The 16241-nt window shown below is 47.3% G+C and overlaps 1 protein-coding gene and 1 long non-coding RNA gene across 3 annotated transcripts in view; one reads left to right on the plus strand and one right to left on the minus strand.

Moving 5' to 3' along the window:
- Positions 1–8897, plus strand: part of PLCB2 (phospholipase C beta 2) — a 77910-nt gene extending 69013 nt beyond the window's left edge. Inside the window, exons 32-34 of one of the 2 annotated variants that reach the window (XR_013228440.1) lie at positions 2877–2963; positions 3450–5250; positions 5304–8897. Coding sequence is in view for 1 of the 2 variants with exons in the window: in XM_077322906.1 (XP_077179021.1) it covers positions 2877–2963; positions 3450–3722 (360 nt within the window). In the remaining variant the exon portion in view is untranslated. Of the gene's footprint in view, positions 1–2876; positions 2964–3449 lie in introns of both variants that reach the window. The other variant, XM_077322906.1, reaches the window with a different exon arrangement.
- LOC143830417 (uncharacterized) lies at positions 687–8974 on the minus strand. The gene is made up of 2 exons (XR_013228443.1): positions 8889–8974; positions 687–1387 (listed from the first exon to the last, which is right to left on the minus strand). It is a non-coding gene; the product is annotated as an uncharacterized LOC143830417 (long non-coding RNA).
- Between the last annotated feature and the right edge of the window lie 7267 nt (positions 8975–16241).

The raw sequence follows: 16241 nt of genomic DNA on the forward strand, positions 1-16241 counted from the left end.
AAGGCAGTTTGAACTGGAATTACAGCACATTGACATCCCTGGGGTTTTAAGCTGGCCCAGCTATCAGGATGTTGTTGTCAAAGTGCCTGTTGGCATGCTAGCTTGCTTTCTCACTCCTTTCTTGGGTCTCCTCCCGTGCATCTGCATGTCCCCTTCCTTCTGTTGTCCTTTCAGGAGAAGTACCTTATTTACATGATCCCATGACTTCCTCTTTCCCATGACAAGAGCCTCTTGTGGCGCAGGGTGGTAAGGCAGCAGAAATGCTGTCTGAAGCTGTCTGCCCATGAGGCTGGAAGTTGGATCCCAGCAGCCGGCTCAAGGTTGACTCAGCCTTCCATCCTTCAGAGGTCGGTAAAATGAGTACCCAGCTTGCTGGGGGGTAAACGGTAATGACTGGAGAAGGCACTGGCAAACCACCCTGTATTGAGTCTGCCATGAAAACGCTGGAGGGCATCACCCCAAGGGTTAGACATGACCCGGTGCTTGCACAGGGGGTACCTTTACCTATGACTTCCTGGTTGAATAGTTCTGGAGGTCATGTACAGAAGTTGCTGTGCATGACCTGGAAGCAACCAATTGCTTGCCCAGTGGCAGGTCACCAGCAACTGTGTAAAGGCTTGCACAGCCTTAGAACTTACTGTTGACAAGAGTTTAAATATACAAAGGAGGTGCAAAGCACTGACTGCTTAAAGAATAAATAGCTTTATTGAAAGAAAGAACAAATTTGTAAAGAAGAGAGGAGAGAATCCTAACAGTCTAACTGGATAACTGTTGTTCTGGCGACAATAAGGGAGGAAGTATGCTTAAAGGAGGTCTCCAATTCAGCTGAGCAGGACACAGGAGATTATTTGAAAAATACCAGGAAATTGCTAATCTAATTAGGCTAACCACACATCTCCTCCAATGCCCCATGTATGATATTATTCATATGCATGTGCTGAATCAGATCTTGCATATCCCAACTTTTATCAGTTACCTGGAGATCACAAAGACACACTTAGCAGCTGAGATGATTAACTCCAAGAAGTTAGTAGCTGACACAAGTCTCTCCTTTGAGCTGACAGAGCCTCACTATGCACAAAAGGAAGAAAGATGGGAAATAATGAACCTCGACCCTGTTTAACTGCCAGGATGACAGACCCAGCTTTCTCAGCGGTGGCAGCAACAGTGGCAGCCTGTCACTGGCTGCCTCTGGTCTTAAACTGCTATCAGCAGAAGACGCAGTTTGATAGACGTCTTTCATTCCTTTGCCTTAGGCAGTGAGTTTCCAAAGGGTCCGGGGAATGATAGACTTGATTCTTCTTTCTGGCCTGTCAGTTTTCTTGCTCCATCTCACTTGTCAGCTGCCTTCCCAGCCCACAAGCAGACTCCACTGTAATGAACTACCCTGCAATATGAAAAGAGTTATAGGGTTGTTGTTTTTTCTAAATGAGACATGCATGTATAATCTCAGCAACAAAATCACTTGGAAGCACACTCTGCTATTTGGGCATCCATGCAGTCCTTCTGGAGCTCAGTATCAGGAAGGGCCTGGTCTTCTTGCTTTGAGGAGTGTTTTCAAGCACTGAGTTGCCAGCCCTGTGCATCACTCACAAACAACTACTTCTCCTTTCTCAGGCCAAACTGCCTGAGGGGGCTGATCAGTTGCCCCTTGGGAACTGTGAGAAAGGGACCTTCCCCTCCCCTAACTTTTTTCCCCAAAATTTAGATTAAAAATATGCAAAAAGACATGCACTCTGAGGAAGAGCAGGCCCTGAATAAATCTTTGTTGGTCTTAAAGGTGCTACTGGAATCTCATTTTATTGTGCTACTTCAGACCAACATGGCTACCCATTTGAATCTATGCTGGGAATTTGGAACTGCAAAAAAATAACCTTATGCCTGGAGGGTCCTAATTTTTTATAAACAACCTGCAGGAATAATGCTAATGATACTATAGCTCCCCCTCCCCATCTGAAAAACATCTGTGTCTGCTCTTCTTTGACTACATGTCTGTTTTTCTGAATTTCTGAATTTCTGAGGTTCTCTCAGGGTACTCCATGCACTCCAGACACGTGCCAGAGTATTTCCCACAAATGAGTTTATTCTGTATTTTTCTTTGTACAGTGCCATAGAGTTCTTCTTCTTTTTTTTAAAGGGCCAATTCCAAACTTTATGACATTGCACTTATAATGGCATTCTTAAGAAAGGGACTAATAGTGCAGTTCTTTCAACCCTATTGTCATTAATGGATGTCTAAGGGTATAATCCTTCGTAGGACTACTATATCAGACCCAGCAGAGTTTCCTGGCACTGAAGGTAGTCTATGAGACTGTTTCTAGTGACTGATGGTGAAGATGACAACGGGGATTCTGCTCTAGGTGAACCTTGGTCTGATCCCACAAAAATGTTACCCTCCTATACCAAAGCACATTCTTGGCTTGAAGAAATCTTGCTTTATAAAGGTAACACCCATGCACAACATTGAGCTTTCAATATGTAGACAGCACAAGACTGCCCAGCCCATTACTGTTCTCAAATGTAGCAGAGAATGTGCTCATGATCATACAGGAATACAGCGCAAAAAATATCACAACACTAAGAAGAAGAAGAAGAAGAGTTGGTTCTTATATGCCGCTTTTCCCTACCCAAAGTAGGCTCAAAGCGGCTTACAGTCGCCTTCCCATTCCTCTCCCCACAACAGACACCCTGTGGGGTGGGTGAGGCCTTGGTAGGTACCAGAATTAAATCTATGAGTTAACATGAAGCAGCAAGTTTGAGAGGAACAAGTGTGCAGCATAGTTTTTACAATGGCCAGAGCTGGTTGATTGCTTATGTTATTATTTTTATGTAACTAGACTGAGGAATATGATTTTTTAAAAATATTTTCCCCCAAGTTGAATGAAAAGCAGACCAAGTATCAACAAGTCCTGGAAACAAAGCAGACAGACTGTCTGAAGAAGATCAAGGAAAAAGAAACCCAGGTATCTCACTGTGGACAATTCTCATCCCATATCTTACATGGTTATTAATACAAGAGAATCACAGATGTCAGGTGTGCAAACCCAACCGTGGTGCATGCCAGACCCCAGAATGAAGAGGGGAGGAGGGCTCTCAGGTATCTCTTCCTCTTCCTGGTTCTCTCCTGTATTACCAAGGGAGAGAAGCTGTTTCTGGTTGGCTTCAAAAACATCCAGTAGCAAATGCCTCTTGGGAAGAAAAGACAGCTCTGTATTTGGGATGAACTGAGCCACACTGGGGATTATGTCCCACAGCATGGGTATCACCCCAACCGGAGGCAGCCTCCACTTAAAATTCAGGCTTCCTTTCAATATGCCTTTTCTGTGCCAGGACTGTTCATTAGCCCCAGAATTCCATAAATGCACAGCACTCAATGAGTTTTCCCATCTTTCCTCTGGGTGCAACAACAGGATGTGTTCCCCAGGTGTTGACAATTGTCTTTTTTGCAGCTCCAGCAGCAAGCTCTTGCAGAGTATGAGGAAAAGGTGAAGACTGTCAGTACAGAGGTGCAGGACTTCGTGAAGAACTGTGTAAAAGTCTGCTTCCCTCTAGATGCTGAAGTGGAAGAGGCCCTAAATACTTCCAACGAGGGGGGTGAGAAACTAAAGACGCAGCAGCAAGAAAATAATCTGATGCTTGGGTCTGTACAGCCTGAAACTCAGATGGCTGAGAAGGACTTAGAACTTGAGGAATCCACTGATACTCAGTACAGCAGGCTGTAAGACTTAGCCTACTTGTTATTTTTCCAATTGACTCTTATTTAAGGATGTTTTATTTTACCGTGATGATAATGATTTGTTAGAGAAATAATTCCCTAATGGGGTATCTCTTATTGCCACTTTGAAATATCTGCTTAAAGGCTGGATCTGGTAATTCAAATTATTCAGTATCTGCAAAGAAGTTTCTACTTTCTACTATTAATAGGTTCTGTAGGGAAGATACAGCACTGAAAGAACTAGTGATAAATAAGATTCTTGCAAAATGGAGATCTTTTTCCGAATCCCCATGAAAAGGTGCTCCCCATCCAACTTATTTCAGTTGCCAGGAAGTCACATATGATCAAGTGTCTAGAAGAGGATGAGGAGCAGACTGGGAGGAAGATTGAAAGGAGAGTTTTTTCTCCCTCTCCCACTCCAAAATATGAACCCAAAGGCATATGAGTGCTTTACAGCCTAGAAAAATTGCAGGCACTTGTTGGTCATCTGAGCTCCTAAAAATTAGCACTTGCAGTCTTTTCAGTTTGGGTTACTGGCTCTATAGAATTCTTATGGAAGAACACTCAAATGAAAACATACCTGAAACAGAAAATACATACATGTAAACCAAACTGTAATGTATGTAACATGTCTACGAACACAGTCCATGTCTCCAAAAATAGAGCAACAAATTCAGAGTCCAGTGGCACCTTTAAGACCAGCAAAGTTTTATTCAAGGTACTAGAGGCAAAACCTGTTGCACCTAAGGAAACAAGATGCACACCTGCACTGTAGCCTTCCTGGGGGCTGACTACATGGCAAAAGCTCCTGCTCCTTCCCTGGACATTCCTGACCCAGTGGTCGCCAACCCCCAGGTGCAGCCTGGAAATCTCCTGGAATTGGAGGTCATCTGCAGACTATAGAGATCATCCCCCCAGGGAAAATGGCTGTTTTGGAGGGGGGACTCTAAAATGATAACTCATCTCCAGGCTTCTTAAGATGAAAGGGCTTGATTGGGAGGGGGGAATTCTGTAGCACTGTGCCCCAGGGAGGTTGCAAGATGCCAATCTCTAGTTAAAACCTGGGGATTTGCTGGAATGGCAGGATTTCCAGGCAACAGAGAGGAGTCCCCCTGGAGAAAAGGGCTACTTGGGAGAAGGGACTGTCTGGCTCTGGATCCCATGGAGGTGAAATGATGCCAGGTTCCATGTGGGAAACAAAGAGAAATACTGTGTGCCAGTAATTGCTAATAGCAATCAAAATCAAATAATTCATAAACTTGTCAAAATTTCTTCCTTCATTGAAAATATTTAACTGATAGCAAAATTTGCTTGAGGAACTGAAATCTTTCAGTTTGTACCTTCTTCAGTTCAGTTCAATATCAAAGTGAATTAAAAAGTTGTATGTTACAATCAAACATGAAGAAAACATTGGTTGGCAAATAATTTACAGAGCGTTTCTCAAGTATTGCTTCTTTGTCAGCTTTTCTAAACTTTTTTACCATTGAGAAACCCCTGAACTATTTTTCAAGAAACCCCAGAAGTGAGATCTCCAGGTCCCCACAGGAGGCTAGCATCCCTGCCAGTGTTTAGGGATGCCAGCCTCCAGGTGGGACCTGGAGAACCCCTAGAATGAAAGCTCCTTTCCAGACTGCAGTGATCAGTTCCCTTGGAAAGAGCTGCTTGGGGGGGGCTGTGTTGCACACCCCTCTACACACACACACAACACAGAAGAAGAGTTGGTTGTTATATACCGCTTTTCTCTACCCGAAGGAGTCTCATAGTGGCTCACATTCACCTTTCCTTTCCTCTCCCTACAACAGACACCATGTGAGGTGGGTGAGGCTGAGAGAGCCCTGATATTACTGCTCGGTCAGAACAGCTTTATCAGTGCTGTGGCCAACTCAAGGTCACCCGGCTGGTTGCACTTCTAACCACTACACCAAGCTGTCTCTCACCAAGAAGACAAAAGCATTCCTCCTAAAATTGCAAACCTTATTAACCACACAATCACCTCTCCATGTAGGAAATACCTGAGTGTCTCCATGTTTGGATTTCTCTGAGAAGCCATTGGCCAGAAGGTACTAATTTAAAGGAAAAGAATCCCACAAGAGTCAACAAGTAAGTCAAAAGAGACTTACAATATCCTCCTGCAACAGCTTCTTCTGCCAGTGCTCTAGCTACATCTCTTTAAGGCAATGGCAATGTGTACAGCTTGGTGTAGTGTTTAAGATCAGGGACTTCTAATTTGGCAAGCTGGATTTGATTCCCTGCTCCTCCACATACTGGGTGACCTTGGGCTAGACACAGTCCTGTTAGAATCTCCTCACAGAGAATAATATAAACGCTTGATTCCTCATTCCAACTACACATTTCCTCATCTTTAAACCTCCCCCCTGCTCCGGAGGAGCGGGAGGAATAAAGGAGTAAGGGCAAGTGGGAAGGAGTTAGGGCGGGCCCTGTCCGTGATAATAACTCGGAGGGCCCAATCAGGAGCCGCAAAGCGGCTCCTGATTGGGCCCTCCGGGTGTCACTCGAGGGCCAAGCAGCCAAAGCGCGGCTCCCCATTGGCTGGTTGGCCCAGCCTCACCTGGCCTGGCTGGAGAGTCGCCGCTCAGAGGAAGAAGCCTTCCCCAGCGGTAAGTCCTCCGGCCGGCTTCCCCTTGCCCACGGAGCCTTCTGCCGGGCCCTGGGGCAGGCAGAAGGCCACAAAGCCCACTCCCGCCGTCCGGAGCCTTCTGCCGGCCCCTGGGGCAGCCGAGACTGCTCCCGGTCCCAGCAGAAGGCCCCAAGGCCACCTACCTTACTCTTTTCCTCCCTCCCAGCATTCCCTTTATCCTTCCCTTCCTCCTAGCATTCCTTTTGTTTTTCCCTTTCTCCCTTCCTCTCTTCCATCTGCCTCTTTCTGGCTACCTGTTTCTCTCCCTCTTCTTCTGTCTCTATCTTCCTCCCTTTCTATCTTTCTGTCTCTTTCTACTTTTCCTCCTTCCTTCGCCTGATCCCTCCACCCACCCATCATGCTAGGGCCCGCTGTATTTTGGCCACAGCGGGCTTAATATCTAGTTGTAAAATAAAATCTTCTATTTGTTTGGTGCTAACAATGTCTCATTCTGAGAAGTGTTCAAGAAAAGATGGCTCATGAAACTTCCTCAGAAGTTCCATGGCTGAGTAAAACCAAAATGCTTTATAAATGACAGAGAGCTTCGTTTTATAAATAAGAAACTGTGCTACAAGTGCAGCTTGATTTGTGAAGGAACATTTTTGAAGGGAAAAATTTACCTCAAAGTGACGAAAGTCCCACTTTTGGAGGGACATCTGGGGGCATCTGGCATACGTTGAAATTAAATTATATATATTACAGTACTATTTTTGTGTTCTATGCGTTCTATGAAACTTTTTGTTGCTCCATATAGACCAATTTTTTAATCAAGAACACCCCCCCCCCGGTCAATGGTGTCCTGCTTTACCAATGTTAAAATCTGGTCACCTTAGTGTAGGGGTCCTTCATAGTGAGTTTACCTGGTGATCATGCTGAAGTCTGCATGCCTACATACAACATGGTGTTCATCACCTAGTGCAACTAGATCTCTTCTTGTGTTGACCTTAGCTGTATTGCCAGTTGTGAGAATTTGGGAAGGTGACTTGAATGTGTACCCATACTTGCTCCTGCCACCCATATGCTCACATCGTTGAAGTGCCCTCTTCAGGTTTGCTGTCAACATTGCTGTCTTGAGAACTAGCTTGGTATAGTGGTTAAGAATAGCGGACGCTAATCTGAAGAGCCAGGTTTGATCCCCCAGTCTTCCACATGCAGCCAGCTAAGTTATTAGGTCAATTTTTATAGAGCAATTCTCTCAGAGCTTTCTCATTCCACCTATCTCACAGGGTGTCTGTTGTGGGGAGAGGAAGGTGAATACAACATTGCTGTCTTGAGAGCCAGCTTGGTATAGTGGTTAGCTGTGCCAACTTCTAATCTGGTGAACTGAGTCTGATTCCCCACTCCCCCACATGCAGCCAGCCGAGTGACCTTGGGCTCACCACAGCTCTGATAAAGCTCCTCTGACCAAGCAGTAATATCAGGGCTTTCTCAGCCAGGGTGTCTGTTATGAGGAGAGGAAAGGGAAGGTGATTGGAAGCTCCTTTGAGACTCCTTCTGGTAAAGAAAAGCGGCATGTAAGAACCAACTCTTCTTTGTTGATGCCTCCTTCTCCATAGAAGCTCAAGTTATGAGAGTAGTGCAGCTGGCATTTCTCCATCTTTGCCAAGCTAAGCTACTGGTGCCCTATCTGGCCACAGTGATCCATACAGCTGTCACTTCCAGACTTGATTACTGTAACTTGCTCTATACAGGCCTTCCCTTGTACCTGTTCCAGAAATTGCAACTGGTCCAGATTGGAATATGGCTGCATGGGTTCTCACCCAAGCACTCTGGAGGGCCCGTATATGGCTGATAATCCAACAGCTGTACTTGTTCCCAGTTCAATTCTGGATCTGGTTCAAGTTTCTGGTCATAACCTTTAAGGCCTTATGTGGGCTGGTGCCTGCGTAACTAAGGGACCACCTATTTGAATACATCCCTCTGAGAGCTCTTTGATTAGCAACCGCCAGTCGGCTGGCGGTCCCTGAGAAAGTACGCTTGCCTTCAACTAGACACAGGGCCTTTTTACCCCTGGCTTCATCTTTGTAGAATGAGCTCCCTGGGGAGATCAGCGCCCTCACTGAGTTTGTAGGACTTAAAACATCTGATTAGGGCCTCCCTCATCCTTCACTCACCCCCCCCCCACTCATGGGGAAAATGGTTTTTAATCTATTTTATATTAACTTATATTTTTTAAGTTTTTAAGGGTACATAATGAAAATCTATGTATCTTGGTTTTGATGCTAACTGTCTAACCAAGTCTTACCCATTGTTCACTGCCTCGTGACCAATCACGAGGGGGCGGTATAGAAGCCTCATAATACATAAATATAAATAAAACCAGATTGTATTTTAACAATCATAACTGGTCTCATTTCTATAAAACATCTATTTTTATGTGAATACCAGAGGTCAGTGGAGTGCACAAAATCTGGTGACAGCATCCATGACATAAGTAGATGTATTTATATTTTTTAAAACACACTCATTACATGGGATGGATTAGTATTCGAAGACTACTGCTGTTATTTAATTTTTAAGTAGCACAATTTGTACCGGTGCATCTCTGTGCTACTATTTCTTCACACTTCCACTTCCTCTAAATAGCTGGGCAGGATCTTCTATCAGGTTCGGACAAAACAGGGGCATTCCCAAAACTTCCCAGCCTGGATTGGCTTTCTGGGCATCCTTCATATGTAGCATCCTAAAAGCTGTTGTTTGAAGGCCCATCAGAGCTACCAGTAAAAAAAAAAAAAAAAGTGCACAAATAATCCATACTTCTACAGGGTAATTATAAGCTTTGAAATTAAATGCAGGTTAATTAATCCTTTGCATTCGGTATCTGGGGACAGTTACAGAGTTGCTGGGCCACATGGAAAGCCACCAAAGGGAGACTATCATCTAACAATAACAACCACGGCTAGAAGAACAATAATTACAACAGGGGAAGGAAGGAAGGCTTTTTGGTTTGCTCCGCTGCTAGGCTAAATCAATTAGCAGTGCAGTCGAAAAGGGCATCAGCATTTAATATACCAAGTGCTGGTTCACATGCAAAATCCTTTCATTTGCATATTCTCTCCAACAACAAATGGAGAGAACCCACTGAACTGTGTTACTCGGAATCAGCATAAGCCATCAGTGGCAGGTGGATTATTAAACTGACATGAATGAACGGTGGCGATACTACTTGTGTGCATTTCCAATTTCATTATTTGGGCATTTCCCCAGACTTAGCTGCAATAATGTTCACAATGGCCTGTATAAGATCCATCCATTTTGCCAGCAGCGATACATAAATAATTGGACGCCAACAAAGTCTTCCTGAACACTCTTTTTCTGTTTCCTTCTCTCCTTCCTGCTCCCCAACCTACATCCCTTTGTGTGTCCCCATCTTCAACTGTCTGTCCTTCCCTCCCCCCTAGTGGCCTCTGCCCAGGAAAACTCTGCATGGTTCTCCCTGTTGGGTGCTGTCAGCTGCCAGGCCAGATGAGTGATGGGAAACCCACAAGGACTCCCTGGGGGCATTTCATTTCCCCTGTATCCCCTTCCCCACACGTTCTTTCCCTCCTCCTTTCAGCTTCCATATTCACACTTCAACCTGATTCCTTTTTTTTCCTTCCCAGCTATCAACCAGCCAACTTTTTATATGCCCACATCCTAAGCTGGATGTATTATGTGTTTACTTCATTTATATCCTGCTTTTCTTCACAATGGGGAGGCAAAGCTGCTTATTTTATTCTCCTCTGCTCCTTTTTACCCTCACAACAGCCCATAGCAGAGTGGGGATTCAAATCTGGGTCTTAGTATGAATCACACTGGCCTTTATGGGGTAGCTGCTGTTGATCATTAGCAAACACTGCTGGGTCTTGCAAGTCTTATGTTATTACATTCACCTGTGGTTGCTGCCAGCTTTCCATGGCAGAGTGATGAGTCCTCATTCAAAAGTTAAAACTACCCTGGAAAAGATCCTCCCATATAATTTACAGCAGGGGTAGTCAACCTGTGGTCCTCCAGATGTCCATGGACTACAATTCCCATGAGCCCCTGCCAGCAAACGCTGGTCCATGGACATCTGGAGGACCACAGGTTGACTACCCCTGATTTACAGAACCCAAGGCTTTAAGGTTGGCAATATTGTTGTAGGTGTCTAGCTATGGCCATAATGGCTACTACGAGGCAGTCATTTCTGAAAAGCTATAATTCCTGCTATTATTGTGGGGGAGGTGAACTCCCCAAGGCATATGAGATTTTACTCCAATCCTGGAGCTCGTTTCAGGTTTGTAAAAAGTCTGTTTTTTCTCATCAGATTTAAGTATCCACCATGTTGAGAATTAGATATATTGATAAACTAGATTAATCAAATTTAAGATATTGGTACTTACCATAAGGCCATTTGCGGTCTGGGCCCTGCATACCTGAGAGACCGCCTTTCTAGCTATACCTCCTGAAGAGTGCTTCACTCTGCTAACACCAACAAATTGGTGGTCCCTGGAACCAAGGAGGTATGTCTGGCCTCAAACAAGGCCAGGACTTTCTCTGTCCTGGCCCCTACCTGGTAGAATGAGCTCCTGGAACTGATCCAGCTGGCATAGCCTATCAGAGCTGGCATAGTTCCACAGAGCCTGCAAGATGGAACTCTTCTGTCAGGCTTTTGGTTGGGGCCGAAGACACACGTGACATCTATTGGGCTCCCCTACTGTAAGACATCCAGCTCTTAATCTGTTTCTGGGAGAACAGGAAAAATCCAGGACTGTTGATGCTGACATTCAATCCAGATCTGTTTTAATTTAATTTCAAATCTATATTTTAATGTAATTGTTTTGTCTATCTGTATATCTGAAAGGAAAATGATGTACACCACCCTGAGCCAGCTCACTGGGAGGGTGGTATAAAGATTAAATAAATGAAATAGAATACATTATTAACATTTAGCCATTTAAGTTTAACCATAACTTAACATGCACATATCTAATAGGAGGGGGATTCTGTTATCAGCTGTCCTGGCTCTAACCAATAGCTTAGTGGAAGAGCTCTGTTTTGCAGGCCCTAGGGAATTGTGCTAGCTCCAGTAGGGCCTGGATCTCCTCTGGGATCTCATTCCACTAAGTGGGGGCCAGGATTAATTCTGGAGTGTGTTGCATCTTATTTTACACTGGAACATCTATGTTGTAAACCACCCTGAGAAGCAATTAAGAGCGGCATTAAAATGGGATGGAGGGAGGGAGGGAGGGAGGGAGGGAAGGAAGGAAGGAAGGAAGGAAGGAAAACAAAATCAAACAAACAGACAGTTTCTGTTGGTTCACAGATATGAATAACCAACATCATGAAGGAGCCCAGGTAACATGGTGATCATTCTTTGAAAGCAAACATTTAAGAGCCTAGTTTGCCCCAGTGCTGCCCTTCAGATAAATCTGTTCAAAGGCTATGCGTTACTTTTGTCATATCCAGAAAATTCCTCTTCAAATACATGAGAGGCATGTGAAAAAATGTGGCCTGTTTATCCAGAAAGAATTCAGAAGGCGACTTACTACAAACTGCTTTCTCCATCACTAACTTAAACCACTCCTTCCTTCATAATGCCATCTAGAACAAACAGCAAGATGGTGGGTTGATGTTGATAATCCATGTGACTGAAAGAAGATTCTGGGTTGCTCCAAAAGAAGAGAATGTTAAATGGAAAGGTATATGAGGGAAATGTTTTCCAGACACTTACATTCAATATTATTATTAATTTTATTTATAGCCCACCTTTTCCCCTGGGGCTCAAGGCAGTTTACAAACTATGAAAAGCAATTTGATCATATAGCAAAGACCTCCAATAAACAGTACAGGAGGACTAAAATTACAGAATTGAAAAACAATACAAACAAAAACTTCCTGCTCTGAATATTTCTATTTATCATATGGCAAAAACTTGCCCGGCAGCCAGACAAGGGATGTTTGAAGATGGGTTGCCGTTTTCTGCCTCCACATCATGACCCCTAGTGGTCCTTGGAGGAACTACCACCAAAGACCTTCAGGTCTCCCATCCAAATCCCTGCCAGAGTCAGCCCTGCTTAGCTTTCAAGATCTGGCAGGACCAGACTTGATTGAATACACATCCAATTCCTACACTTGTCTGTTCACCCCAAATCTGAGGCTGGAATTCTATTAATTACTGGGAACTATAAATGAATGTGTGGTATTTTCTCCTGGCTTCAAAGAAATGTAAAATTAATCCTAAAACAGGGTATTGTGCATATGTACGCATATGCTGAACATATTGTGCACATGGCCTGCATCCTAATTTGCAAATGAAATCGGATGCTCTAAGGGAAGCTGTCTCGTTACCCAATTCTCTCTCTGTCTTCCTGTTTACATATATCAAAAAGGCTTCCTTTACGTGTTTTCCATCCAACAATCTGGAAAGAAGAAAAAAAAAAGTGATAAAAACACAAGAGCTGGGTATACTGAGTAGCGCAGTGGTCCCCAACCCCCGGTCTGGAGACCGGTACTGGTCCGTTTATCAATCTGTACCGGGCCGTGGCTCCTCCTCGTCCTCGGCTGCTGCCTCGGGGGCTGCCCTGCCACTCTGATACCGGCTCACCTTTGGTGCTCTCCGGCGGCCGCCATGGCTGGGGCTCCCCCTCAGCGTGGCACTGCACAGCTGCTGCTGGAAGCGCCCCCCCCCCCAGCAGATGGCGGGAAGTCAGGGGCGCTGGTGGGAAAGCGAGTGGAGCAGTGACGTCCTTCGGCAAAAGACTACCCCTCCCCCGGGCCTCAGTAAAATTGTCAAGTGTTGACCGGTCCCTGGTGATAAAAAGGTTGGGGACCACTGGAGTAGAGGACTGATCTTGGGGCCCACTGTGTCATTTTACAACCCAGGAAGCTTATCCCTACTGGAAAGACTGATACAGGCAACCAGGGCAACCTCACAGCCATGCACACATTTGACTTTGAAAACAGCACTGCCTGTTCCAGTCCTGCTATTGTCATCCTCCTCCCCATAGAAAAGCAGGGAGAACAAGACTCTCTGATGTGTGTACAGAGCTGGTCCCTAACCAAAGCCATGTAGACACTGGGTCGAGGATTGCTGAGGTCAAGCGACTACTTGCATGTTGCCATCATAGGTCAGACGGTGCCCTCAGTATCTTGAAACACAGCCCTTCCGATCGACCCAGTTCAGAGGTTCACCTGTGAGCTACTTCCCTGATATCATCAACTGATGCCCACGTGTATTTTATCCTGGCTAGGCTGCCCTTCAGTGGGATGTCTCAACAGGCAAATTGGTCATAATCTGGAGGTCAGGGAACCCCATTTCTTGGAGAACAAAACAGAAAGAGCCCAGACAGAAATCCTCGCCTGTTCCTGGAAGGCCACCTGTCTTCCCAGTAAGTGTTCACCACACTCTCTGCTCGTTCCCCCGTGATTCTATTTTACACTGTCCTTTCTGAGGAGACACTAACATGGTGGGCAGGCGACCCGTTCTAAGACGCAGAAAGGCACTGCCCGAGCTACAACCCGAGCACGTAACGTGTGAAGGCTTCACCCCGGCGGGGATGTGGGCGGGAGTTCGGCGAGCCGGCTGGAGAGACAGAGCCCCTCTGACGCCCCAGCCTGGCAAGGAGGCGGCGGCCGTGCCTCTCCCGCCGCTGGAAGGCAACCATCGCCATGGCGACTCGTCTTGAGGCGAGGCTATAAAGCGGCCCCGGGGAGCCGCCGCCGCCCGGAGTCGGGCCATGCTGAAGCCGCGGGACCTTGGCCCGGGGGCGGCCACGCGGACCTTCCTGGAGGCGATGCGGGCGGGCCGCCTGCACCTGGGCCGCTTCGTGCTGGACGCGCTGGACGGGACCATCGTGGACTGCCGGGCGGAGCGGGGCCGCACGCCGCTCATGTTCGCCGTGGCGCTGCAGGACCCGGCGTGGCGCTTGGCCTTCGCGCGGATGCTGCTGGAGCGCGGCGCCGCCGTTAACCTGCGCGACGACGCCGGGCGCAGCGCCCTCAGCCTGGCCTGCGAGCGCGGCCACCTGGACGCCACCCAGCTGCTGGTGCAGTACGGCGCCGACCCGGACGCCGTGGACGCGCGCGGCTGGAGCCCGCTCATGTACGCCGCCTCGGCCGGCCGCACCGCCGTGGTCGAGTGGCTCCTGCGCGCCTTCCGACGCCTCGGCCAGCTGTGCCTGGAGCGCGCCGACCGCGCCGGCCGCACCGCCCTCCAGCTGGCCGCCCACGGCGGGCACGGCCAGTGCGTGCGGGCACTGCGGGCCGCCGGGGCCCTGATCCTCACCCTGCCGGAGCAGCCGGCCCCCGGCGCCGCCGCCACTCCCGCGGCCCACGTGGCGAGCGGCCGGCGGCACTCGGAGGAGGAGGCGGCGGCGGTGCCCCAGCGGCGGCTGCCCCAAGACTCGGCGCCCGGCAAGCCGCTCTCGGAAGCCGCCCAGGCGGCCCAGTCCCTCCGAGGCCGCCCGCTGGTCCGCAGAGCCACGGCGCCTGACTGCCAGAGCCTCCTGGGCTGCTAGGCGCCCGCCACCCCGCGGCGCGCCTCCTCACCCGCCCCGCCAGCGCCCACGGCCGGCGGGAAGAGGCGCTCCTCCCCACGTCGTCGGCGCCCCGTCGAGGCCTGGAGGCGAGCTTCCCTCTCCCGGGGAAGCGGAGGTTTTCGATGTATGGCCCTGTGTCTTCATACCAGACTCAGACAAGTCTTGCATTGATTTGTTTGTCCATATGTAGCAAGGAGTTTACGTCTTCTTGGGCAGGATCCAGCCAAGTGTGCGCAGTTGCAGCTGCCGTCGAAAAATGCCTTCGCCCCGGCCATGGGGACCTCAGATGGGCTCACGCTCCCTGGCTCTTGGCTGGCCCCAATTTGGTTCTGACACCGTCCTGGCCCATCCAATTTCTCCGTGGTTGTGGCGCTGAGGTTCTTGGACCGGGAGCAAATCATTTTGTTCCATCTCTAACAGCACTTGGTGGCTGTCCAAACAATGATCTTTAAGGATCCCAACTGGATTTACTGGCTACTTATGGTTTTGCTGATTTTTCTGCTGTGGTAGTATGTATTTATTTATATAGGCTATGGCAGTCAGCATAAATGTCTGTCAGTGTGGTTTTAATTGTTATGAATTGTTTTAATTTGGCTTTAGTGACTGTCCCAGTAGAATATTTAAATAAAAATAAGCCAGTAAGCCATGCGTGGCAATTCTTGCAAAATACACAGGCAGGAAATCCTTCCTGGTTTTAGCATAAGACTGATACATTTTTGTGTAAGGCTTAGTAAGAGTTCACATTGCTCTGATACACTTGGGGATGTTTGGGTTTGGTTTAAAGAAGATTATCGGTGCTTCCAACACCTGTTCAGCTGACCTAAATGAAGTAGTCTTTGAATTGTACCCAGGTAGTCTTTGAATTGTACACAAAGATCATCAGGCTTAATAAGTACTGAAACAGAAATCATGGTGAGGGAGATCTCTGATTGGATCTTCCCAGCATGTAGAAACATGCATTTCAGATGTGTATAACCCAGAGCTGGATTGTGCAGCAGGAGGGGTGGTGGTGGTTCTAATCCTTACAGTCCTGTTTTGCTCATGAAAACTGCCCCTCCACCTGGGGAAAGAGTGAGAAGGGAGAGATGCTCAGGGTTAGAACATCTGCTTTGTATGCAGAAAGTCTTCAAGCAAAGGTTGGATACACACTTTTCTTGGATGCTTTAGGATGCTTAGGGCTGATCCTGCGTTGAGCAGGGGGTTGGACTAGATGGCCTGTATGGCCCCTTCCAACTCTATGGTTCTATGATTCTAAGTCCCAATTTCAGTCTGCAGTATTTCCACTTAAAAGGAGCACCTGACATGAAAGACCTCCTCTTGAGACCCTAGAAAACTGCTGCCAGTCAGAGTAGACAATACTGATCATGACTGACCAGGGGTCTGACTTGGT

Source organism: Paroedura picta, chromosome 2 (genome assembly GCF_049243985.1).
Source record: "Paroedura picta isolate Pp20150507F chromosome 2, Ppicta_v3.0, whole genome shotgun sequence".
NCBI lineage: Eukaryota > Metazoa > Chordata > Lepidosauria > Squamata > Gekkonidae > Paroedura > Paroedura picta.